This window comes from Bacillus rossius (assembly GCF_032445375.1).
Source record: "Bacillus rossius redtenbacheri isolate Brsri chromosome 4 unlocalized genomic scaffold, Brsri_v3 Brsri_v3_scf4_2, whole genome shotgun sequence".
In the NCBI taxonomy this organism is placed as follows: Eukaryota; Metazoa; Arthropoda; class Insecta; order Phasmatodea; family Bacillidae; genus Bacillus; species Bacillus rossius.
The window spans coordinates 33,840,480-33,867,211 of NW_026962011.1; the positions used below are offsets into that span (position 1 = coordinate 33,840,480).

At 40.7% G+C, this 26,732-nt stretch overlaps 1 protein-coding gene across 1 annotated transcript in view; it reads right to left on the reverse strand.

The window, feature by feature from the left end:
- The window catches only part of LOC134541989 (sodium/hydrogen exchanger 10-like), a 90,932-nt gene that overhangs the window by 46,524 nt on the left and 17,676 nt on the right, over positions 1–26,732 (reverse strand). Inside the window, exons 7-16 of the mRNA XM_063385765.1 lie at positions 25,756–25,921; positions 16,786–16,943; positions 16,002–16,110; positions 15,051–15,200; positions 13,909–14,129; positions 9,197–9,395; positions 6,117–6,320; positions 4,309–4,510; positions 3,096–3,209; positions 2,782–2,945 (exon numbers count right to left, since the gene is read on the reverse strand). Coding sequence (XP_063241835.1) covers positions 2,782–2,945; positions 3,096–3,209; positions 4,309–4,510; positions 6,117–6,320; positions 9,197–9,395; positions 13,909–14,129; positions 15,051–15,200; positions 16,002–16,110; positions 16,786–16,943; positions 25,756–25,921 — 1,687 coding nt within the window. The remainder of the gene's footprint in view (positions 1–2,781; positions 2,946–3,095; positions 3,210–4,308; positions 4,511–6,116; positions 6,321–9,196; positions 9,396–13,908; positions 14,130–15,050; positions 15,201–16,001; positions 16,111–16,785; positions 16,944–25,755; positions 25,922–26,732) is intronic.

Consider the following 26,732-nt stretch of genomic DNA (forward strand, 5'->3'; position numbering starts at 1 on the left):
CACAAGCAATTTGCAAGACAAAATAATATGAAAACGCATATGAAGACATGCAAAGGCCCTGCTGCGCGGCAGAAAGTAAAAGTTTCGGTGCAACAACGATGCATTGATGTTCATAAGAGTATGCCTGGAAATGGTACTACTGTTGCAACGTTAGTATCTGGATCGGGTCTGAAAGGCTCGTCTTCATCATCCCGGTATCCTTGCAGCTACTGTGATATGACGTTCGCATTTTCCCATGATGCACGAAGACATGAGCGGAGTAAATGTAAGAAGAATCCATCTCGTATAAAGTTTCGCTGCGATAGGTGCCATGAATGGTTTACACGTATTGATAGTTTGCGACGACATGTGAAAATCTGCAACGGTAAAGTCCGTGTGTCTACTGAAGAACTACCTGTAGAAATTTCGACTGCTCGCTTTATACTGGAGACTCGTAAGCGTACAAGCAAGAAAACCGATGTGCAGCAACCGATTGCTATAACGTCTGAACATGAAAATAAACCTAAGACTGTGTTCGGCGCATTACAAGTGAATGATAATGGGTTCTACTTGGCGCAGTCTGCATTTCGTGGAACATTGAAAGACTACTACTTTCTAAATACGTTAGGTGAGTCGAAAGACATTTGTAATTTTCTTGATGATATCAGAGAGGACATAATCAATCAGCTTACTGATGACGTAGCAACAAACGGATCATTAAAATATAACTTGTGGTTGGACTGTATATATGGAAAGCCGTATCCATTCGAAGACGAAGTGAAGAAGTGTGCATTCAAGACATAGGCTGCAGTAATTTACAATTCTGACGATGTGAAGCAAACTGTTAAAAACGGTATCCAGAAACTCTGCCAAGAAGAGGAGGACTATGTCTGTAAAGGTTCTGGCTGGACACTTTCTAGTATAGACAGATTGGAGCTAAGAATTAGTCATTTCACGCCTATGCGGACCTAAGTGATTATAATATTACTGACCTTCGCAAGTGGTCCTGTAGTAAAGTGGAAATTATGTAATAAAGTTTATTTTGTGAAAGAACTTGTGTTGATTTATTTCTCGAACCTGCCACTATTATGTTGAATTGTTGTTATGTTTAATTTTTTTTTTCATATTCATTCCGAATCGTACCAAGGACCTTAGTCAATCTAATTACTCATTTTATTGGTTGTTAATTTATTTAGTTAATTTTGATTTTTTTTCCTGAATTTCTAGGTTAATTATTACGAATATACCAAGAATTGGTCTTGATGTCTGATAGGATGATGGTAGTAGAGAATTTAAAGTCTCTTTAAGAATGTTGAAAATGGTTTATTGAAATTAATATTTTTACATAAAATTAAACTATATTGAATCGATCAAGTATCGAACCAGGGACAGCAACTGACCGGATCAATCAGTATATTGCTTACAAATTTATTTAATGAATTTTGGAATTTTTCCCGAATTTCTAGCTAAATAATTACACGATTCCAAGATGGCTGCCTTAACGAAACATGCAACAGTAATAGGATCCCATATGACAGTCGTAACATAAAGTGTAACGATGACATCGTCCTCAACCATGATGGTGGGCATTACAAAACATGGAACAATTATATAATCCAAGATGGTGACCGTAACAATATTTTTAACAGTGGTTTTTAAGTAATATTTTATTTTTATTATTTAATTAGATTAGTTAATTTTTTTAATGATTTTTAAAAATTTTCCCGAATCTCTAGCATAAAAATTACGGATTTTCAAGATGGCGGACATGATGTCATACTATGTGAAGATATATATACTTTGATATAAGTTGTGGGGGTCAGTCTGCCAGCAGCCACTGTGAGAGAAGGATCGGTCGCCATTTTTATTTTTTTGCACTCGTCGGGTTCGAACCGAGGACTCCGAGCTCCGTGTCGTAAATGTATGTTTTTAAAATATTTTTATTAAATTTTTATTATTTGAATTTTTTTATAAATTTTAATTTTTTTCCATTAAAATCGGATAATAAATAAAGATTTTAAAGTTGCCGGCCGTAACGGAAACTGCAACGGTGACGTCATAATCCAAGATGGCGGTCATAATCCTAGATGACGTCAGAGGCTTAAAGCGGCTAGCTCTTAGGAGTTTTAAGTCTCTTTAAGGAATTTGGGTTCTTACTAAGGCAAAATGGCTTTTGAGGATTTTCAAAAACCTAATTTTTGAATTGCGGAATTTGTTGAGATTTTTTGGCGGAATTTTTTTCCACATAAATGGAAATTTTGGTGATTTATGAGGAATTTTGGATAAATTTTGGAAAATTTTGGCGAATTTTGACAAGTTTTGAAGGACAAATTCAAGGTCAAGGTCAAAGGTCAAGGTCACAACCATCCAAGATGGCCGCCGTGACGTCACAATCCAATATGGCGGACACCGGCTCCGGCTCCACGCGCCGGCGCCAGGGCTCGGACCGGCTATCCTACACTACTAATAATAATTAATTAAATAATTTATAACTATTAAAACCATTATAAACACTACCATAATGATAAAAAATCACAGCAAACATAATAGCCTAATTCATTTGTGACATGCTAATTCTCTGCTAGAGCAAATACACATAATAACTATTTCACGTTGCTAATGAACATCAACAATCATATCTTCAAGTGTTAGTTATCAATGGCAGCTCAAAATTGCTGCAGCCAAACAATACATACACATTTCCCGGCCAAATGAATGATGATCAAAAACTAGAGTACAAATAGGAGAAAATTGTAATTCACATCAATGTTATTTCACAAGCTCATGACCAGTCACACTTACTTCTATGAAGCATGCAAGATCTTCGTTACCAGCTATCCAAGGAACTGAAGTGATTATAGATGAGATAACATGACCGCTTTCCGCCGTAATGACTTTTCTAGCATTTCTGAGACTTTCACCTATTTGGTTCACCAACGTAGTGAACTCTTGATTATCAAGGAGACCTGGAAAATAATTTCTCATTTCTGATTAAAGTAAGCCAAAAATGTAAAAGTCTTATTTAATAATTATAATTAGACATCTTATCTAAATCGATCATTCACTCTTGTTCTCTTTTTAATCACTTTATTTTACTCTTTCTCTCGTATACTTACCATCTCTTTCCTTAAGGTTCCTTACATATTGTTTCAAGTAGAACAACGTGCCACGAATTGAATTCTTTGTTTTCACGTTGATGCCACAACTTGGATTATTCATCTGAACTTTGGCTGAAAATAAAGGCCCAGACATGAAAACTGCCCCCCCCCCCCCCCAACCCAATAAAGGCTGGTCCACACGCAACATTTTGAATAACGATGTGTCTGCGCAGTTAAAACTTCACATACGCTGTTTTACTCAGCGGTTAGAAAAAGGCAGTCATGAAAGAATTGTATGTAAAATTGGTCAGTATTTTTCAATCTGTTTTGTTACCACTCAAACGGTCAGAACACGTCAGGGAACGACGTTCAAGGTGGTGCAGGTACTGGCTGCTGAGAAGAAACCTTATATATACATACATACGAATATATATACATATATATAAAGTTACTTCGTGAATTGTGAGGCGAGTCTGAATATTGGCGCAAAGACAAAGTATGGAAGTTTATGCAATTTGTGACTCCGCACATCGAATATCAAAATATCCCATGAGAGGATGACTGCAACTTTATGGTTTCATTCAACTGGTAGCTGCTACAAGGGCATGGAATTCACGGCGATTATGACTTAACAATCTCAAATTCCGTAAATACCTGAAAAATGTGCAGCTATCTACATGGTGCTACGCAAGTAGAAGGGGTTTGCTGCGCGATATACCTCATTGTATTTCTCTACTAATACTTCGTAAGCTTGCTCTTTACTTTTAACTCGCACAAACAAGGGTTGGATTTCTATAGTTCAATAAAATCTGTAAAAAAAAAAAAAAAAAAAACACTTTACAGCACTGACGAAAGTCAGCCAATTTTACCAATTTCACTAACTTTAAAACATTACATTTATCTCGGCCACCATCGAACTAAAACTGCTGTCTAAACAGAACGGAAGACGGAACGAGCGTTGATACGCGGCAAGTTATCTGCGCGACTTATCGACTTAACGGCACGACTTATCGACTTGCCTATGTAGTTATCGGGTCAGTCTTTCGTCTTCGTGTCCGTTTATTCACAGGACTGTGCAGTTTATAGAACTGCGTAGTTTTTTCTTGTCCGCGTGCTACGTCTTGCCTGTAACTACTTGAACTGCGCAGGTAAATCTTTGCTCAAAACGTTGCTTCTAGACCAGCCTTAAGACCAGACCATCCCACCAAAGAAACGTTGTTGATTAACTCACCCAGTAATCTCATCATCTCAAAGCGTGCACTGCCAGATTCAGACCACAGTTCTTTGTGCAGTTCTTCGAAGGAAATCAAGAAGTCCAACAAAAAAATAATTTGTTCTTCCCCCCACACAAAGTTAAGGCTAACTTCAAAAGCTTCGTACATGCATTCCTGAATTTTTACATATGAATACTTTCTCAACAATGGAATAAATACCTGAAAAAATAAATAATGTATTTAGTACTCAGTTACATTTTGAAGGATACTGTCACGAAACATTTTCAAGTGTTAAGTATACCAAAATATTTGAAATAAAAATAAAAGGTCTACGAGGTGTGGCCTATGGGGTATGGTGTATGAGGCGTGGTCTATAATGTATTCACCAATGCGCTACGTCAAGGGTGGTTGTACTATCCCAAACTCCATTATGACTCATTCTGAGCTATAGCCATTAAATAAGTTCAAATGTGATGAAGCAAACTACAATCTTCAAGGTCTTGTTAACATAGATATTCTTTAAATTGTTATTTGAATTAAAATCCGTTCTCCATAAAAATAAGGTAGTTGGTAAGACACCAGTGATATTTCATTTTAGATCTCATTGTATTACATAAAAGCCTTGAAAGTATGATGTGACTCATTGCTATTAGAACATATTTAAAATCGAATCCGTTATTAATATCGGAAATGCAGATATTGTCATCGAAAAATCTGCATTTTTAATGTTTACACTGAAAAAAATTATCAATATGTCCTTCGCTAAAACTTGCTTATAACAGACTTTATTCTAATGTGTCACAAATATCGTGACATATGAGTTATTTCTCTAATTTGTTTTTATCTTTTCGCATTTGCAATATTTGAAGGGGGGAAAAAGCATTTGATAGTGACCCAATTATCGACAGACTGACATAACGACATATGGCACAGCCATAGCAATCAGTTGAAACACCAATTTTGGTACAAGGCATTCTGGGTTAGAAGTATGATGGGTGATGGTAGTGTGCAGAGTTCTTCTATTATAAGATTAGGTTAAGTTCTTAAGCCTAGTTACATACATTTCAATACTAAACAGTGCTCTTTATATCACTTGTTATGATACTTTAACAGCAGACACGCTGGGAAAAACGCCAAAGAAATACACTAACCGAAAACACATCTATGTTGCCTTGCTGGTTTTTATACTCGCATATGTTTGATTGATTTTTGACAACCTCTTATTTACTTATTTTCTGAATTCAAAGAAGATATGACCTTGTCCAGTCATTGCTCGTGTAAAGATTTGCAAAACACGAGGGTGTATTGCAGGGAAAAGAACAGGATGGAATGAATGCAAAAGCATCAGTTTAGTGTTGCTCGCCTAAGCTTAGCTCTGTGGGCTGTCCAGTCCGATGGAGTGACGTCATCACTGTTAACCATAGGTTCTATCACCGCAGATTACAATCATGGTATGGAACTACGGTTTTCACTTCAATAATTGTCTTCCCCCAATCTAAGTGAATATCTCTCTTTAAGTTCACGGAGTCTTTAAAATACTTTGATATACCATTATTTAGCCAAATGTTTCTTATATTATGTGGATCTTTGTACAATGGGTTACGGAGCAGCAGGCTAAGTGAAATTATACCACTTGTCCGCAGCTTCAAACCATTCTACCACACACATCTCAAAGTTCCCGGGATGTGTGACAGTTTGGAAAGCCTGGTTAACAGACATTCACACACAGTTTTTCTTAAATGGCTTGGTAGGGTGGCTGGCAGTGGAATCAGGGAGCTAATGGCTAGTGCATAGAACACAAGGGTACCTGCCAAGCTGAACATACCTGGAAAAATCTAAACATCCTGATGAAATTCAGCAACCTCAAAACATTATTAGAATAGACCAAATACCAGTCTATGGGTTTTTTTAATATTCTCAGATAAAATACAAAATCGAATATGATGCTAAGAAACATCGTCCCAAGGAGAAACAATTCGACGATGTTCATCGTTTCCCTGGTAAACAGATTGAATCCAAACACACCAACCTGTACAAGGAACAGATCACGTTATAAACTGGAACATCTCAAAACCAGTGAGCAAGGGTCTCAGATGGTCGTCATGGTTAATGCTACACACTCATGTTGTAAGGTCAAGACCCAAATTCATGAGCTTAGAGAGAGTGTTCAAGAGGTTCTGAGCCCACTATAGTTTTGAAGGTCCCATAGTGTTGAGCCTATGTGCATAACTATATGATGTAAAGTCATATTAAATAAAAAATGTGTATAAAATATAATGCATAACTTAGGTATGAACATACAATTTAAAACAACAGAAAGTACATGAATGTGCAGCTTGAAAGTGTTTGATTTCTATCTTCAGAAGGCTCGCAAAACTATGACTATATTAATGCCATATAGAGTAAACAATGTAAAATGATAGTCATCCACCATTACCAATACCTACACACACATATAACACTGTGGCTACACAAATTAACTAACAACAAATTTGCTGTCTTCTGAAATATATGTTACGATGTTATAGTTTTATAAATTTACATATGATTTGTATACTGTCAAGAAAATTATTAACTTATTTGCCAGAGAGCTAAGTTATTTATTCTTAAAAGCATCGATACCCAAGGTAGGATACAAACCAACTACCATGTACGTATTGATGCAAGATTAAAAAATTGTAATTTAATACACGGAGGTACAATCATTTGTATGGAAAATTGAAATTTATATTCATATCATGCGTGAATGAAAAATTTTACAATAATACATTGTATAAAAAAGATTTAATTTATGCATGAGCATACTGAATAATTCTAAATGCAAAATCATCACAAGTGACAATCTTCCTGCTAACCCCCATCACAACTACAACCCCAGAAATCTCCTGGTTCCCTCTCCCCTGCTTCTCCCCAGGATGGCTGTGACGGCTTGGAGGACCCCCTGGAGAGGATATTCCCCGTAGAGGGCAAAGCCTGGCTGAGATTGGCAAAAGTTTCTGGAGTCCAGAACTGGATCGTTAAAGTGTCAAAGCACATCGAAGAAAATTATAAGGGAATGAAAGTAGGGCATGAGCGCGTAGGTGATTTAAAAATTTGTATTCAAGTGACAAGGAAGTTGGTATTTTCTGGTGATGCCAGAATGCAGGGAAGTAATGAGTCAGAGCTCAGAGTAAATTATTGCCTATTACGTATAGCCATAAGGAAGTAACAAACAAAAATTAATGAGATGTAATCAGAAAAAACCACTGTGGCGGATGTTATATCATGGTCAAGTTGCATTAGAAACCAAAACTGTGGCAAGTATGAGAAATAGGTATTCCTGGGGTGAAAACAGCATAATTATCATAGATGGATCAAAGGTGAAAGTCGGAGTGACAGAGCAGGAAATATGATAATGTTGACAGTAATCATTTAAGTAGTTCGAATGGTTATCCAATAACGATGCGTAAACAAGGACAAAAAAGTATTTAAAAAATGTTAAGATGAAAAAATTAAATGATTGTTAGATTTTTCAGTGATGGTGGCACCATTCAACAGCTTGCTTTCAACCTTCTGGGACATTATGACGACGCCAGTGCGACCTGGCTCAGAACCTTAGAACCAACATGGATGACACCTACCAAACAAGTTTGGAACTAAGCAGAGGTGGTTGAGGGGGTTGAGGGGGTGAGGGCAAGGAGTGTTGGTTGACCACGCCCTCCAGACACTAATCAATATCTACCATCCCACTCTTGAGAAGACAACTGGTACAAATTGACAGGGTTTTGGATTTTGATTATGGGGCAGAGGGGCTTATGGTGAGTCGTACTCACATTAATTGGGATTGATGTGCTCAGTAGTTGAGATTAATGAGTTCTTAAGTGACACTAATTGATACGGCAGGAATCAGAGGGGTCAAATAATTAAAATTAATGGGTTTTTAATTGATTTATTGTGCGTACCCATAAGACTACATTACTACCTCTACTGCTAAATTGGAGGCTAAAGTGGTCATATCCTCTCTCACTTTTTAATGAGACCTCTTATCTCAGCCTCTTACATCCTCTTTTTCAACATTCTCTAGCACTCTCTACCATTTCTCCTAGATCAAGCTATACAGATAGCAACAAAAATCATAAATGTCTTTAATCTGGTATTTTTATGACCATGGCTATGCCAGATTAGCGATTTTGCCGAGTTACGAACATCAAGATTTTATAAATGTAAATGCAACAGTTGGGAAAATAATTTTCATTTTATAAACATGAAAACTTAACATAAATATAGATACATTCAGCAAAAAGTTTTCAATGTAGTTGTTTTTCATAAATAACTATATGTATATATATTTAATTTTTGGGTCCTTAGAACGTTTTTTTTTTTTTTAAATTAAATGTGATATTTGACTTGGCTTTTGAAAATTTATAAATTTAATTTTCCTAAATCCTAATTTCAAATTTTAAGGCTATCGGCTACAGATCATACTAAAACTAAGACCGCATTTTCTTTTCTATTAACAGTGCTAATGCTGGCGAGAAGAGAAATATATGTGAATGCAAATTCCCAGTAACCGAGATGGAAATTTTCCTTATGCATAATTATCACTATGTCAAAAACTGTGTTGTCTGCTTATGCTGAGATTACCTTACAACTACGCTCCAGTAGCTTCAGAAATACATATGTATAAGCTCTAAACCAGATGCCAAAAGCATGATTCCTCAGTAGCCTTTAGCAGAGCTCAGCAGACATGGAATATAATGGAAAGCTTGTCACTAATCTCAGGTGTTGACAGTAGAAAAGTAAATGCAGCCTATGACAGTTCTAAGAGAAGAAATTGTAGGGCCTATATTAATAAGCGTGAGTAAATGCCCATTACATTGCACTCTGCATTTAAGGTGGAAACATGTTATAGTAGTCGATACTAACCTTTATATAAATCTGTGCAGCATAGAAGAGAAAGTATACAACATTCAACAAATCGAACCAGACGTGTAGGATCCCAGGCACTACGTGATATTCTACTATAAATTCTAAAGTAACCGTGAATAACTGGGCGACAATGATTACGTAGTAAAATAATACAAAAGACTTTCGAGTAGAAATCTTGAATAATTTAATCCTCCACCTGGAAACAGATACAACAAGCAAACAAGCATAAGCTCTAGAACATCATGGTCATTACACCTGGGGCTGTAAATATCCTAAATCTAATTTCAAAAATAAAATATGTAGGTAGGTAGTCCTCATGTACAATTTTCGTTCAGGTATTGAAATTGTGTTGACCCCTATACATTTAATCATTGTCTATACTGTTTTTGTAGGTTGCCACAGTTTTAACTCTCAGCGATATTCACAGCTCATTAAAAAATACTGTCTACATTTCCTATTTCATAAATATTTTAACAAACCAATCACAAACTAGCAAATACTCTAAAAGGTAAACGAATTCTTCTTGGACAGGACAGTGTTAGTTTCACACACACATACATGAACATAGGTATGTAGCTACTACATGAATCAAAATCAATACTAATTGTAAGTAATTTATTTTGACCCTCGTAGTTCGTGTCCGCACTAATTGGTTATTTGTGGTGGTCTCAAGTCATCAAGTACGTATTTTAGTCAAGTTCTACGACTATCATTATACGACTGTGAGAACCATCCCACGACTTCTGTTAGCTACGACTACCATTGTGCGAAGGTCTTAAATCCGTACAAGTCACAGTGATATTTATAGCGCATTAAAAAAATTAATTCAACACTTGGTTCGTAAATATTTAGAAAAACTAACCACAAACTTGTATCAATACTAATATTATAAATGCGAAAGTAACTCTGTCTGTCTGTCTGTCTGTCTGTCTGTCTGTTTGTTACCTTTTCCCTGCTGAACGGCTAAACGGATCGTAATGAAACTTGGCAAGGAGATAGATTATATCCTGGGGATGGACATAGGCTATCTTTTGTCTAAAAAAAATAATCTTTAAACGGGTTAAAAAAATATATATCTTAATTTTATGTAATGTGTGTCATAGATATACAAACTGTTAGTGTCATTCCTCTATGCCTGCCGTGCAATAGCTTTCAAGCCATTACGTTACGTTTTTCTATTGTAAGGAACTAAGTAGAGAGTAAGAAAAAAATTAATATCTTGTTAGTTTGTAGTGTCGCCATATTTGTTTCAATTTTCAATACCGTTTTTGTATATTACAATTTAAATTGCAGAAAAAAATCATGTTTCATAAACACATAAATAGTGAGTGTGTGTCATTTCTCTATGTCCACGAGGTCTTGCCACGTCAATTTTCTCCTTCGGGCGAACCCGTCCGCTTGATTAAATAAACAGCTTTTATCTTTGAATGATTTCATGATTTATTTCATGAAAATCTGCTCTCATAAAAAAGTAAGTTTTATAGACATTCAATATGTCTCTCTCTCTCTCTCTCTCTGAAGATCAATCTATGAATCGTTACAAATGTATTTCCTTTATTTTTTTTAGTTTGATTTGATATAATATTTCACTAAAAATCAATTTCTACCCCTTCCTATTTTCATTTCCACATTACGAAGTTTCACTTCTTCCGTGCGGAGGGACTCCACGCAATAATTTTGCATGCAATTAAAAACTATTTTTTAATGATGGCAAAGAAGTATAACTTCTCATGCGCGTACCTAAGCACACGCACCCATTTTTTTTATTTAATTTTTTCTATATATATTTTTTCTCCCTACCTAGGGCACTCATAATTCTTTTAAATTTCACGTGTATGTTTTCAATGTCATTTGAGTTGTACAATTTTTTTTTTGGTCAAATTGGTCATTATTTATACTTTGTTTCATTTTGTAAACATACGTATTTTAGGTATTATGACAAATAAAAAAAATTAGTTACACTAACATTCTTAGGTTTTTATTATGTGGATAGTTTGAAGTTTAATATTATGTAGGTATATAAATTCTTAAACTAATAAATTTCTTCGAAATTTATTCATAGGTTGGTAGGGCCTACTAATTTTTTATATTTGTATAGTTTGAAGTTTAATATTATGTATGTACGTAAATTCTTAAACAAAGAGTTATTTATTTATTTATTTAGAGAATTATTCATAGGTAGGTAATAAGTTTTTCTATTTGTCAATATTGCTATTATGGTAGATAGGAGTACAGTAAATGCCTACATTCTTATATTCCTTTATATCTCTTTCGATTTGGAGTGTTTCCGAGCCATTCGGGGTCCTCAACATCACCCCCCCCCCCCCCTCCCAGGTGGTTAAAGCCCCAAAATTTCGAAAGTTAAAATTTTTTTTAAAATCTTTCTCTTTCGATTTTAAGTGTTTTCGAGTCATTCAGGGTCCTCGAACCCCCCGCCCCCCTCTAGGAAAAAGCCCCAAAATTTCGATAATTTTAGGAATTTCAAATATCTATTCTTTCGAGATGGAGTGCTTCGAAACATTCGAGGTCTTGAACCTCCACCCCCCCCCCCCCCCCCCCACCGCCCTTCCACAAAAGTGAAAGCCACAAAATTTCGAAAAATTGGAGGAAATTGTATTAAAATTAAGTCATTACGAACTAAAGTGTCCGGGGCATGGTGGAACTTTTACCCAAAGTCGACTTCCCACCCAATTTTTAGGGAGGGGGGGGGGAATGCAAAACCCCAAAATTTCGAAAATATTCTAAAATTTAATTATACTTTTTTACTATTTGGAGTGTTTCTGAGCCATTCGGGGTCCTCAAACTACCCTCCCCCACAAGGAGTCAAAGACCCAATTATAAAAAAAATTCCCAAAATTTCCCAAAAACCTGTTCTCTTTCGATTTGGAGTGTTTACGAGTCATTCGGGGTCCTCAACAACACACCCAACACACCCAAAACCCCAAAATTTAAAAAATTTCAAATATCATTCTCTTTCGATTTTTATTGTTTCCCAGCCATTCAGGGTCCTCAAAATCACCACTCCCCCTCTGGGGACAAACCCCCAAAATTTCGAAAATTTCAGGAATTTCAAATATCATTTTTTTCGAGATGGAGTGTTCCAAACCATTCGAGGTCCTGAACATCCACTTTCCGCAAAAGTGAAAGCCCTAAAATTTCGAAATATAAGAATATATATAATTGGATGTTGGCATGTATGACGTCGATAAACTCTTACACCGTTTGACCGATCGCCATGAAATTTGGCACATCGAAGTGTTTTTATCATGAAGAAGGTTTTTATGCTATCCATTTTTTTTTGTAACTCGCCGCTAGATGGCGCTGTAGCGCATCAACTTCTAAACCTTTCAACCGATCGCCATGGGTAAACAGAAAATCATAGGTCACAGATACACAAACAGTAATTATGTGTCATTTCTTAATGTCCAACACACTGGACATATCGCTATCCATTTTGCTGTAACTTGCGGACAATATATCACCCGGTGTTCAGCCCAGGCAAAGCCGGGTACTGCAGCTAGTATTGTATAAAATGTAATAAAGTTATTCTTCATTTGACAGAATAAAACAAATTATTATTATGGTACTGGGTCAAATTGTCACTCAAATTTTAATTTTTTTTTTTTTTAAATATTGAGAGGGCTTCAGTTACTAAACTTTATACTTGGAAAACCCAACTTTGCAAGATTATCCTCTAAATTCCTTGGGCCCATTCATTTAAAAACGAGGCATTAATAATTGGTTTAGATCATCATAAATGATTTTTTTCGGTGCTCAAAAGTTAGTCGGGGCAATCATAGTGGTAAAACTTAGAATTTATTTAAGTTTTACGACTACAAAGCATTACACAACTCTGCAAACCACCCTATGATCCCTGTTATGGTGTCATGACTTCGTCTGCAACTTCCAATGTAGTCCAGACTTATGTTTTTATAAAGCAACAATTTTGTGATTGCCTACCATCAGTCCATGCACACAAAAAAAGATTACTAGATAAAGACTGATTTTATGTTAAAATCAGGTTCATGTATTTATATTAAATACTTTACCATGATGCCTACAAAAAATCATTCACAAGCTGTAACGAACTAACATTCATGAATGGCTGTAGTGTGGTGAACGCAGATGCCTCCAGATTGATCTCTGTATCTCGCATAACTCATTATTTTTGGACCCGAAAACCCTTAATACATTCTAGAAATTCCATGCGAGCAATGATAATGATGTGGCAGTTAGCTAAACAAATTTTAGCAGTGTTCTGTGGATGGGAAAAACAATGACCACCGTAGCAATCTGAAGACACTCGTGGCCCTAACACACTCTAAATAGTGTCATTATTTAACATTTCAAATAGCAGCAGAGTGGAGCAGTTTGGGCCTGTGGTGGCACGAAACATTTATATGCGTGTAGAACATGCCCTGGGAAACTGCATGGTCCGGACTGAACCTACGCACATTGAAAAGTCTCAAAATACTACTCTCCTGAAATTTCGCTACAAACCGCAAACCCAGGCTTGGACTATGTTTAGCACTCACTTAAATTATGTGCACTGAGTGAACATAGATAAAAAAAAATATTGAACAAAACTGTTATGAATTTAAAACTGTCGAATTGAAGATGTCATTTTTTAGCGTATACCTCTCTTCATCTGCGCGTTTTTTTCACCCAACATCGGTGTTGCTATCTACAGGTTAGACCGCCAACCTCACCTGTCAGTCACGTCGGCCACCCTGATGGCTTGGTCGATCGGGAGCCTCTTGAAGCAGTACTTGTAGAACTTGAGGTTTCTCTTTTCCCTCCAGAGTGCCTTGATCTCATTGATGTCTATGCTCATCATCTCCTTCGCCAGGGCGTTCTCGACGCAGGCCACGAGGAACAAGGCGCCGTTCTTCGAGATCATCCCTCGCTGCAGCTGCCGCCAGTAGAATGCCTAGCGTGCACAAACACAGGACCTAGCCATGATCGAACAGGCTCGTGAGATTTCCGATTGTTCCCTTGGAGATATATTGTGTCATGATAAACAGTTGATGCCACCAAAAAGATTCTCCACAAATGTGTTGTTACAATATATTTACCAAATATTAGATAGAAACTAAAGTCATCGAAATTTCAAAACAAATATGGCTTCACAAGTGACATTTCCGATGACGTCGCAACCCTAAAAAAATTTGACCATCTTTACTAGAAGGCGTTGGAGGAAAAAGGTTTGACATTGTTGCAAGGCTTTAAACAAAAAAAACTGCTGTAAATGTATGTTATAATGTTCTCAGATGCATTCATCAATTAACTTTTTTTAATAAACATAACTGTAACCAAACAACAGTTTGCTATACGCATCCCACTAAACAACTCAACCTATCAGTATCGCTGCAGCTCAGAGGGTGGGGGCTAGTTCGACATTAACTCTCACTGGGGTTCGGCTCATGCTGCACTCGCGGGCCCAGCAACCTTAGTTCCCCATTGGATCGTCACCACGACCTTCATAAGTATTCCCGAACATGTTCTCAAATGACCGCTTGGCCAGTTACATTTTGCCTGCGTTTCAATAGTGAATGCTTCATTCCAAGATAACTTTACCACAGAATACATCATTGTGCAAGAGCCAGAGGTGACTTGGACTGCACTTAAATTAGCTTTCGTAGTTAGGAATTACCCCGTTTCACCCTCACATGGGGTGATTCCACGATACATGTTGTCTCACCGTGATTAAGCGCATGACCCCTACACTTTTACTCTTGCTAACTGGCACCACAATTAAACAGTCTCAAACCATTCAGTATCATTACGCCCCACCTTTCCCCATCATCATCCACCCCGGGCGTGGCTGCAGACGTCAAATATTCTGTCTTACCTTCCTTGCTTGCAGCATTTTCAGCTGCACCATTCTGCGCAATTCCCTCATCTCGTGGCCCGCTAGAGTGCTGAAGTGAACCTTCTGGCAGTTCGGGCAAACCGTCATGCGAGGTCCTTGGAGGTTCTGCTCTATCTCAATGTCTTTGTCCTTTGGGCACGCAGTCAAACAAACCCGATTTCATCAGACATGTTAAGGGATACCATGCCAAGCTATCTTGGATTTTCAAATATTTTGCCACAATTCTACTACTTTCAACTACAGACTTTGTTTTTAGCTCGACATGGCATAAGATCACTACCGCGTCTCAGTCTTAGTTTGCAGTGTGCATTGATGCGGACATTTACTCTCTTTTTAGCCAATGCACAATCTCTGCCATTACCACTGTTCTTGTTTGTGTGTGCTCTGTTGCCAGATATACACCATACGGTATAAAAGTTTTAGACACAACTTTAAATGTCATGAACATTTTTTTAATGTATCTGAAACATCATATTTTGTACTGTAATATTTATTAAGAGAATCTTGGAAATACATTTTCCTGTTGTATTTCATCTAGAGCCAGGTATTAAAATCCGTAAAAAATTGCCTTCCGAACCAACTCTTCCAGTAGAAGTAGGAGTGGCGGTAAAGTGCAGAAAACCCAAGTGCGGTAGAACTATTTAGTTTTAGTAACTTGGTTACTACTTCCGGTAGCAAGAACACCAAGTTATTGATGTTTGCTGTTTGTTTGCGGCAATCGTAAGCAACATATTTATTTAACCTCAATTAACATATTCAGATTATTATGTTGGTAATTTACCATGATAAAGAAGAATCTAAATTTACATGTTCGAATGTTAAATGTAGTGCTGTTACGTGATTTTGAACTTAAAAAAACCCTAAATTATCAAGTCTATAATGCTCTACCATCAAATGTGAACATGGCTACTGTTCATAACGTCAACTCACCTCTTTGTCGCCATGCTTGAAGTAGGGGTTGACAATAGTTGTTGCTTCATCTACAAATTTCCAGTTGACCACAGGGAAGTACTTCGCCAGCTTCAAAAAGTTGAAATGTCTTCGCACCAGAAACAACAACGGACAAATACATATATTTCGCTGAGTTTTGATTTACAAATACTTTGCACAAATTCTTAGGTAAACAAAAGAAATAAATGAGTGAGCCTGGTCATCCAGAGGGTCCCTGGCCACAATCGTAAGGACCACCGGTAGAAGAGCCAATCGATCGACCACTGAAAAGGTCAGTCGTCCTTCAGTTAACCGCTGCATGTCCTCGTGCTAGGTGCTAATAATAATAGGGATGGATATAAGGGATATTTTTTAATTGGACAATCCGAATCTTGGAAGGACACAACGGACATACTGGTTACACCCAATACTTAAGGAAAGTTGTGGCCTGGGCGAGTTGAACTTCAAGGACGGTAGCACCAAAGTTTTTCGATTGTCTTCCTGGGACTGCTTCATTAGGCAGAATTCTGAGTGGGCACGGCTCCAGAGGAAGGTCGGCTTTAAGAGTGGAAGCTTGGAAGATATTCTATGTTAACAAAATGGTGGCAGTGATAATTTTTATGAAATTTGATATTTCTTCGTATGCTTTCTCTAGTTTTACTTTTGTGTTTGCATAAATGACTCTTATTTTTACATTCCTGGAATACAGGTTCTATAACAAGTAAAACAAGTAGCACAAGTGAAGCTTCCAAAAAATCATTAACTGCCAACTGCGTACACGCACCTCTCACGGACGTCGTGCAAGTTTGCGAGAGCCTTCCTCATGTTGGCCCTCCTGCTGGAGGAGACAGTCAGCAGTCCCAGCTTGCTCAACACCACGGTGATGCTGGAGCCGTTGATCAGATACGTCAGGATCACGATCATAGTCACGAGTATCGAGAACTGCAAGGTACCCAAGAAATTAAATTAAAATTTTATTTGTGTGTGAAACTGGGGAAAAAAGATAAAGGAACTTGACAAGACTTTTCACACGTTTGAGGAGAATATGTAATTTTCTGTTGTTTAGAGACTGGTGGTAACTCGATGCTGACTATAGCAAGGGCACCATTTGCTCTACCATTATTCCACATTTTGTCTAGTGCATTAAGAGGATGTTTTACTCCCGTACACGCAGCTATGTGCCGGGATAAAATAAACACGTTACTGTTAAGTGACCAACTTATTTTCACAAAAAAAAGTTGTATGTTTTGTTTACTAAGGAACATAAACTTCAGTAGTTCAGTGGTTACCATTCCACACACCACAATACGGCAGCATAACAATATTGTATAAAATATTATTTTAATGTTTCTTCTACATCGAGGACACTAGATACTATGAAAAGTGTCGAGATGTTAGTGGATCGTTGAAGGAATCAATGAGTGGAGGAATCGGGAGTGCCCCGAGGAAATCCATCATCTGAAAGAAAAACGCCTGCCACTTTTATATCTGCAAAAATTCTTGATCTGTCCCAATGGGAACCAAATCTGGATTGTCTTGGCAAGAAGCAAATGATCTTACCACTCAACAACCTACGAGTGTTTAAATGTAGGTAGATTATCTGTGCTTCCCACATACTCATAATTCCAGCTATGGATTAATTGTGTACATTTTGCTGTAATTTCTGACTCACGTTTCATTAAATCAATCAAAATGAAACCCTTGAAGTCCTAAAAATGGTAGCCATTATTTTTCGACTCGAGAACGGAGAATGTTTAAACGTTTTCCAGAGATGTTCTTAGGCTACCCGCATTGCATTTTCGAAGTCCATGGTGCCTATGGCCGAGGCGTCCGTTACATTTCCAGGCGGCGAACTTCTATGCAGAGGTGTTAAGCGAAAAAGAAGCTAACAAACATGTGGAAAAAAAATAATGTGAATAATAAAAAAATGAAAAAAAATTCTTAGTTGTATTTGATTTTGCTGGTAAGAGAAAAACCTGCTTTAGGTAATTTAATTGTAATGAACTAAACTAAACTAATTAATTTCATATTTTTTGTCAAACTTGCAAGCATATATTTTCTAGTTATCTAAGCTTCCTTTTACTATTTTTTTTCTGCCAAGTTTATAATTTTTACTTGAAAAATATTAATTTATTCAAGTTCGATATTATCGGAGTAAAAATTTATATAAAAATATCTGTACTCAAAAATTGATATCAAATTATCGATATTTCGAACCAGATATATCGATATAACTGATATATCGATACATCGTCGCCATCTCTACTCGCAAGCACACATTCCGTTATCAAGTTTTCGGGTGATAACGATACAGCAGTGGGCAATTAGAGGTAACCCAGCAATGGAGGAGCTTAAATGTGTCATGTGCGAAAAGGTAAAGTTAAATGAAAACATTTCAGCTGATAGTGGTGGAAGCATACCACACCCGATTCAAGTTTTAAATGCAGCTTGGCAGAAGCAGTTTTAAGAATTAATCTTATATGGAGATTTAATTATTCGTTTTTGTGTTTCAAAAGAAATAACCAATTTTGTTGCAGCTGCTAGTAAAATTTATATATTTAAAAGTAAGACAAAATTATATTAACGATTATGTTCAAACTACTAGTTATTTAATGGGAGCGTTGCGCTATGAAAAATCTCACGTTTTGCTACTCTTAACATATGAACGAGCACTTCGAAATTGTTATAGACGATAATCCAACCGTGTCAACTTTATGTAGATAAATCGAATAAAAGATATCACAAGCAGTCAATCATGAAAATTTAACTTTAAATATTTTATGTTTACATTAAAAACTAAAAATCCTACGACGGTAATGTTAACAAATCATTGAAATAATAGTTTTGTGCCGACTACTACTCTTGACCACCAGGTGAACAAGATCTGAGAACAACTACTGCTCTAGACCACCAGGTGGGCAAGAGTTGAAACCAACTACTGCTCTAGACCACCAGGTGGACAAGAGCTGAGACCAACTAGTGCTCTAGACCACCAGGTGGACAAGAGCTGAGACCAACTACTGCTCTAGACCACAAGGTGGACAAGAGTTGAAACCAACTACTGCTCTAGACCACAAGGTGGACAAGAGCTGAGACCAACTACTGCTCTAGACCACCAGGTGGACAAGAGTTGAGAACAACTACTGCTCTAGACCACCAGGTGGACAAGAGCTGAGACCAACTACTGCTCTAGACCACAAGGTGGACAAGAGTTGAAACCAACTACTGCTCTAGACCACAAGGTAGACAAGAGCTGAGACCAACTACTGCTCTAGACCACCAGGTGGACAAGAGCTGAGACCAACTACTGCTCTAGACCACCAGGTGGACAAGAGTTGAGAACAACTACTGCTCTAGACCACCAGGTGGACAAGAGTTGAGAACAACTACTGCTCTAGACCACCAGGTGGACAAGAGTTGAGACCAACTACTGCTCTAGACCACCAGGTGGACTAGAGTTGAGACCCACTACTGCTCTAGACCACCAGGTGGACAAGAGTTGAGACCCACTACTGCTCTAGACCACCAGGTGGACAAGTGCTGAGACCAACTACTGCTCTAGACCACCAGGTGTACAAGAGTTGAAACCAACTACTGCTCTAGACCACCAGGTGGACAAGAGTTGAAACCAACTACTGCTCTAGACCACAAGGTGGACAAGAGCTGAGACCAACTACTGATCTAGACCACCAGGTGGACAAGAGTTGAAACCAACTACTGCTCTAAACCACCAGGTGGACAAGAGTTGAGACCAACTACTGCTCTAGACGACCAGGTGGACAAGAGCTGAGACCAACTACTGATCTAGACCACAAGGTGGACAAGAGCTGAGACCAACTACTGCTCTAGACCACCAGGTGGACAAGAGCTGAGACCAACTACTGCTCTAGACCACCAGGTGGACAAGAGTTGAAACCAACTACTGCTCTAGACCACAAGGTGGACAAGAGCTGGGACCAACTACTGATCTAGACCACCAGGTGGACAAGAGTTGAAACCAACTACTGCTCTAGACCACCAGGTGGACAAGAGCTGAGACCAACTACTGCTCTAGACCACCAGGTGGACAAGAGCTGAGACCAACTACTGCTCTAGACCACCAGGTGGACAAGAGTTGAAACCAACTACTGCTCTAGACCACAAGGTGGACAAGAGCTGAGACCAACTACTGATCTAGACCACCAGGTGGACAAGAGTTGAAACCAACTACTGCTCTAAACCACAAGGTGGACAAGAGCTGAGACCAACTACTGCTCTAGACCACCAGGTGGACAAGAGCTGAGACCAACTAGTGCTCTAGACCACCTGATGTACAAGAGCTGAGACCAACTACTGCTCTAGACCACCAGGTGGACAAGAGCTGAGACCAACTACTGCTCTAGACCACCAGGTAGGAAAGAGTTGAGACCAACTACTGCTCTAGACCGCCAGGTGGACAAGAGCTGAGACCAACTACTGCTCTAGATCACCAGGTGGACAAGAGCTGAGACCAACTAGTGCTCTAGACCACCAGGTGTACAAGAGCTGAGACAAACTACTGCTCTAGACCACAAGGTGGACAAGAGCTGAGACCAACTACTGATCTAGACCACCAGGTGGACAAGAGTTGAAACCAACTACTGCTCTAAACCACAAGGTGGACAAGAGCTGAGACCAACTACTGCTCTAGACCACCAGGTGGACAAGAGCTGAGACCAACTACTGCTCTAGACCACCAGGTGGACAAGAGCTGAGACCAACTAGTGCTCTAGACCACCAGGTAGGAAAGAGTTGAGACCAACTACTGCTCTAAACCACCAGGTGGACAAGAGCTGAGACCAACTACTGCTCTAGACCACCAGGTGGACAAGAGCTGAGACCAACTAGTGCTCTAGACCACCAGGTGTACAAGAGCTGAGACCAACTACTGCTCTAGACCACAAGGTGGACAAGAGCTGAGACCAACTACTGCTCTAGACCACCAGGTGGACAAGAGCTGAGACCAACTACTGCTCTAGACCACAAGGTGGACAAGAGCTGAGACCAACTACTGCTCTAGACCACCAGGTGGACAAGAGCTGAGACCAACTACTGCTCTAGACCACCAGGTAGGAAAGAGTTAAGACCAACTACTGCTCTAAACCACCAGGTGGACAAGAGCTTAGACCAACTACTGCTCTAGACCACCAGGTGGACAAGAGCTGAGACCAACTAGTGCTCTAGACCACCAGGTGTACAAGAGCTGAGACCAACTACTGCTCTAGACCACCAGGTGGACAAGAGTTGAGACCCACTACTGCTCTAGACCACAAGGTGGACAAGAGCTGAGACCAACTACTGCTCTAGACCACCAGGTGACAAGAGTTGAGACCCACTACTGCTCTAGACCACAAGGTGGACAAGAGCTGAGACCAACTACTGCTCTAGACCACCAGGTGGACAAAAGCTGAGACCAACTACTGCTCTAGACCACCAGGTGGACAAGAGCTGAGACCAACTACTGCTCTAGACCACCAGGTAGCAAAGAGTTGAGACCAACTACTGCTCTAAACCACCAGGTGGACAAGAGCTTAGACCAACTACTGCTCTAGACCACCAGGTGGACAAGAGCTGAGACCAACTAGTGCTCTAGACCACCAGGTGTACAAGAGCTGAGACCAACTACTGCTCTAGACCACAAGGTGGACAAGAGCTGAGACCAACTACTGCTCTAGACCACCAGGTGGACAAGAGCTGAGACCAGCTACTGCTCTAGACCACCAGGTGGACAAGAGCTGAGACCAACTACAGCTCTAGACCACCATGTAGGAAAGAGTTGAGACCAACTACTGCTCTAGACCACCAGGTGGACAAGAGCTGAGACCAACTACTGCTCTAGACCAGCAGGTAGGAAAGAGTTGAGACCAACTACTGCTCTAGACCACCAGGTAGGAAAGAGTTGAGACCAACTACAGCTCTAGACCACCAGGTGGACAAGAGTTGAGACCAACTACTGCTCTAGACCACCAGGTGGACAAGAGCTGAGACCAACTACTGCTCTAGACCACCAGGTAGGAAAGAGTTGAGACCAACTACTGCTCTAAACCACCAGGTGGACAAGAGCTTAGACCAACTACTGCTCTAGACCACCAGGTGGACAAGAGCTGAGACCAACTAGTGCTCTAGACCACCAGGTGTACAAGAGCTGAGTCCAACTACTGCTCTAGACCACCAGGTGGACAAGAGCTGAGACCAACTACTGCTCTAGACCACCAGGTGGACAAGAGCTGAGACCAACTACTGCTCTAGACCACCAGGTGGACAAGAGCTGAGACCAACTACTGCTCTAGCCCAAAAGGTGGACAAGAGTTGAGACCAACTACTGCTCTAGACCACCAGGTGGACAAGAGATAAGAACAACTACTGCTCTAGACCACCAGGTGGACAAGAGTTGAGACCCACTACTGCTCTAGACCACCAGGTGGACAAGAGTTGAGACCAACTACTGCTCTAGACCACCAGGTGGACAAGAGTTGAGAACAACTACTGCTCTAGACCACCAGGTGGACAAGAGTTGAGAACAACTACTGCTCTAGACCACCAGTTGGACAAGAGTTGAGACCAACTACTGCTCTAGACCACCAGGTGGACAAGAGTTGAGAACAACTACTGCTCTAGACCACCAGGTGGACAAGAGTTGAGACCAACTACTGCTCTAGACCACCAGGTGGACAAGAGTTGAGAACAACTACTGCTCTAGACCACCAGGTGGACAAGAGTTGAGACCAACTACTGCTCTAGACCACCAGGTGGACAAGAGTTGAGACCAACTACTGCTCTAGACTACCAGGTGGACAAGAGTTGAGACCCACTACTGCTCTAGACCACCAGGTGGACAAGAGCTGAGACCAACTACTGCTCTAGACCACCAGGTGGACAAGAGCTGAGACCCACTACTGCTCTAGACCACCAGGTGGACAAGAGTTGAGACCCACTACTGCTCTAGACCACCAGGTGGACAAGAGTTGAGAACAACTACTGCTCTAGACCACCAGGTGGACAAGAGTTGAGACCAACTACTGCTCTAGACCACCAGGTGGACTAGAGTTGAGACCCACTACTGCTCTAGACCACCAGGTGGACAAGAGTTGAGACCCACTACTGCTCTAGACCACCAGGTGGACAAGAGTTGAGACCAACTACTGCTCTAGACCACCAGGTGGACAAGAGTTGAGACCCACTACTGCTCTAGACCACCAGGTGGACAAGAGTTGAGACCCACTACTGCTCTAGACCACCAGGTGGACAAGAGTTGAGAACAACTACTGCTCTAGACCACCAGGTGGACAAGAGTTGAGACCAACTACTGCTCTAGACCACCAGGTGGACAAGAGTTGAGACCCACTACTGCTCTAGACCACCAGGTGGACAAGAGCTGAGACCAACTACTGCTCTAGACCACCAGGTGGACAAGTGCTGAGACCAACTACTGCTCTAGACCACCAGGTGGACAAGAGTTGAGAACAACTACTGCTCTAGACCACCAGGTGGACAAGAGTTGAGACCCACTACTGCTCTAGACCACCAGGTGGACAAGAGTTGAGAACAACTACTGCTCTAGACCACCAGGTGGACAAGAGTTGAGACCAACTACTGCTCTAGACCACCAGGTGGACAAGAGTTGAGACCCACTACTGCTCTAGACCACCAGGTGGACAAGAGCTGAGACCAACTACTGCTCTAGACCACCAGGTGGACAAGAGTTGAGAACAACTACTGCTATAGACCACCAGGTGGACAAGAGTTGAGAACAACTACTGCTCTAGACCACCAGGTGGACAAGAGTTGAGAACAACTACTGCTCTAGACCACCAGGTGGACAAGAGTTTAGACCAACTACTGCTCTAGACCACCAGGTGGACAAGAGCTGAGACCAACTACTGCTCTAGACCACCAGGTGGACAAGAGCTGAGACCAACTACTGCTCTAGACCACCAGGTGGACAAGAGTTGAGACCCACTACTGCTCTAGACCACCAGGTGGACAAGAGTTGAGACCCACTACTGCTCTAGACCACCAGGTGGACAAGTGCTGAGACCAACTACTGCTCTAGACCACCAGGTGGACAAGAGTTGAGAACAACTACTGCTCTAGACCACCAGGTGGACAAGAGTTGAGACCAACTACTGCTCTAGACCACCAGGTGGACAAGAGTTGAGAACAACTACTGCTCTAGACCACCAGGTGGACAAGAGTTGAGACCAACTACTGCTCCCTACCACCAGGTGGACAAGAGTTGAGACCCACTACTGCTCTAGACCACCAGGTGGACAAGAGCTGAGACCAACTACTGCTCTAGACCACCAGGTGGACATGTGCTGAGACCAACTACTGCTCTAGACCACCAGGTGTACAAGAGTTGAGACCAACTACTGCTCTAGACCACCAGGTGGACAAGAGTTGAGACCCACTACTGCTCTAGACCACCAGGTGGACAAGAGTTGAGACCAACTACTGCTCTAGACCACCAGGTGGACAAGAGCTGAGACCAACTACTGCTCTAGACCACCAGGTGGACAAGAGTTGAGACCCACTACTGCTCTAGACCACCAGGTGGACAAGAGTTGAGACCCACTACTGCTCTAGACCACCAGGTGGACAAGTGCTGAGACCAACTACTGCTCTAGACCACCAGGTGGACAAGAGTTGAGAACTACTACTACTCTAGACCACCAGGTGGACAAGAGTTGAGACCAACTACTGCTCTAGACCACCAGGTGGACAAGAGTTGAGAACAACTACTGCTCTAGACCAGCAAGTGGACAAGAGTTGAGACCAACTACTGCTCCCTACCACCAGGTGGACAAGAGTTGAGACCCACTACTGCTCTAGACCACCAGGTGGACAAGAGCTGAGACCAACTACTGCTCTAGACCACCAGGTGGACAAGTGCTGAGACCAACTACTGCTCTAGACCACCAGGTGTACAAGAGTTGAGACCAACTACTGCTCTAGACCACCAGGTGGACAAGAGTTGAGACCCACTACTGCTCTAGACCACCAGGTGGACAAGAGTTGAGACCCACTACTGCTCTAGACCACCAGGTGGACAAGTGCTGAGACCAACTACTGCTCTAGACCACCAGGTGGACAAGAGTTGAGAACAACTACTGCTCTAGACCACCAGGTGGACAAGAGTTGAGACCAACTACTGCTCTAGACCACCAGGTGGACAAGAGTTCAGAACAACTACTGCTCTAGACCACCAGGTGGACAAGAGCTGAGACCAACTACTGCTCTAGACCACCAGGTGGACAAGAGCTGAGACCAACTACTGCTCTAGACCACCAGGTGGACAAGAGCTGAGACCAACTACTGCTCTAGACCACCAGGTGGACAAGAGTTGAGACCCACTACTGCTCTAGACCACCAGGTGGACAAGAGCTGAGACCAAGTACTGCTCTAGACCACCAGGTGGACAAGAGTTGAGACCCACTACTGCTCTAGACCACCAGGTGGACAAGAGCTGAGACCAACTACTGCTCTAGACCACCAGGTGGACAAGAGCTGAGACCAACTACTGCTCTAGACCACCAGGTGGACAAGAGTTGAGATTCACTACTGCTCTAGACCACAAGGTGGACAAGAGCTGAGACCAACTACTGCTCTAGACCACCAGGTGGACAAGAGCTGAGACCAACTACTGCTAGTTACACAAGGTGGTGGCCTTGTGCGAGGCGCGACTCTTGCGGCGAGAAGAGCCGGTGCTATGTGCGGTGGTCGACCTCCGGCTCACCTGGGGCCCGATGTGCACGAAGTGGCTGGTGCGGGCGGCCATGAGCGCCAGCAACATGCTGAGGATGCCGTGCAGCCCGCCCCACATGGCCACGATGGCGTTCTGCCAGCTCAGCCCGCTGCCCAGCCGCGACAACATCGGCAGCAGCACCAGGTACACCACTATCCTGCCGCGACCCACAAACAGTGACAGCGCGTCCGCGGAGGTACTCACAAGCCGGCGATGGCCTCTGCAAAGTCCACGATATTTAACAAATGTCACACTTAACTACTTAAACACACTGACGTATTTGCTTGACTGCAAAAAAAAAATGTCAGAAAATTTTGTGCTATATCCATTGGTCTGTTAATTCACGCTAGTGTTTTTGATATGCTGTAAGGACGTTTGCTGGCACTATGGACACTTTTAAATCATAGACCCTTCGACTTCGTAAAATATTTGACCAGCCAGCGTGTATGGTCAAGTTTGTGTCTGAATCACACCCAAAAACGTTGATATGAACCTGACGTTTGGACGCAAAACATGTCATATTTCAGATATCAAAGGACATTGAACATTAACTAAACAAAACTACTGTAAAAAAAACAATGGCGATCCAACAATGAAAATTAGTTCGATGATCTGGCTACATATTTACCTTCTATAGTTGTAGTGTTTTAAACACAGGTCAGTCTAAATAATTAATATATTTTGTGTTATGCCGGCAGCAGTTTATAAAACAGAAATGTTAAGGTACGTCCTTCGTGAACAGTAGCCTGATACTAATTAATACCGCCTTCAGTGTACTGACTTAGTGGGATTGGATACACAGTCACTCTCCAGACGTGGTTCATAATTTGAAAGATGCCAGATTTAAAAAAAATTATAATTAGAACGTAAATTTACTAAGTGATTACAGGATGATATTTAAAAAGTGAGTTGGTCAGAAATGGGAAGTTTAATGTTAGTTCTTGAACATCAACATGGAGGGAAATTGC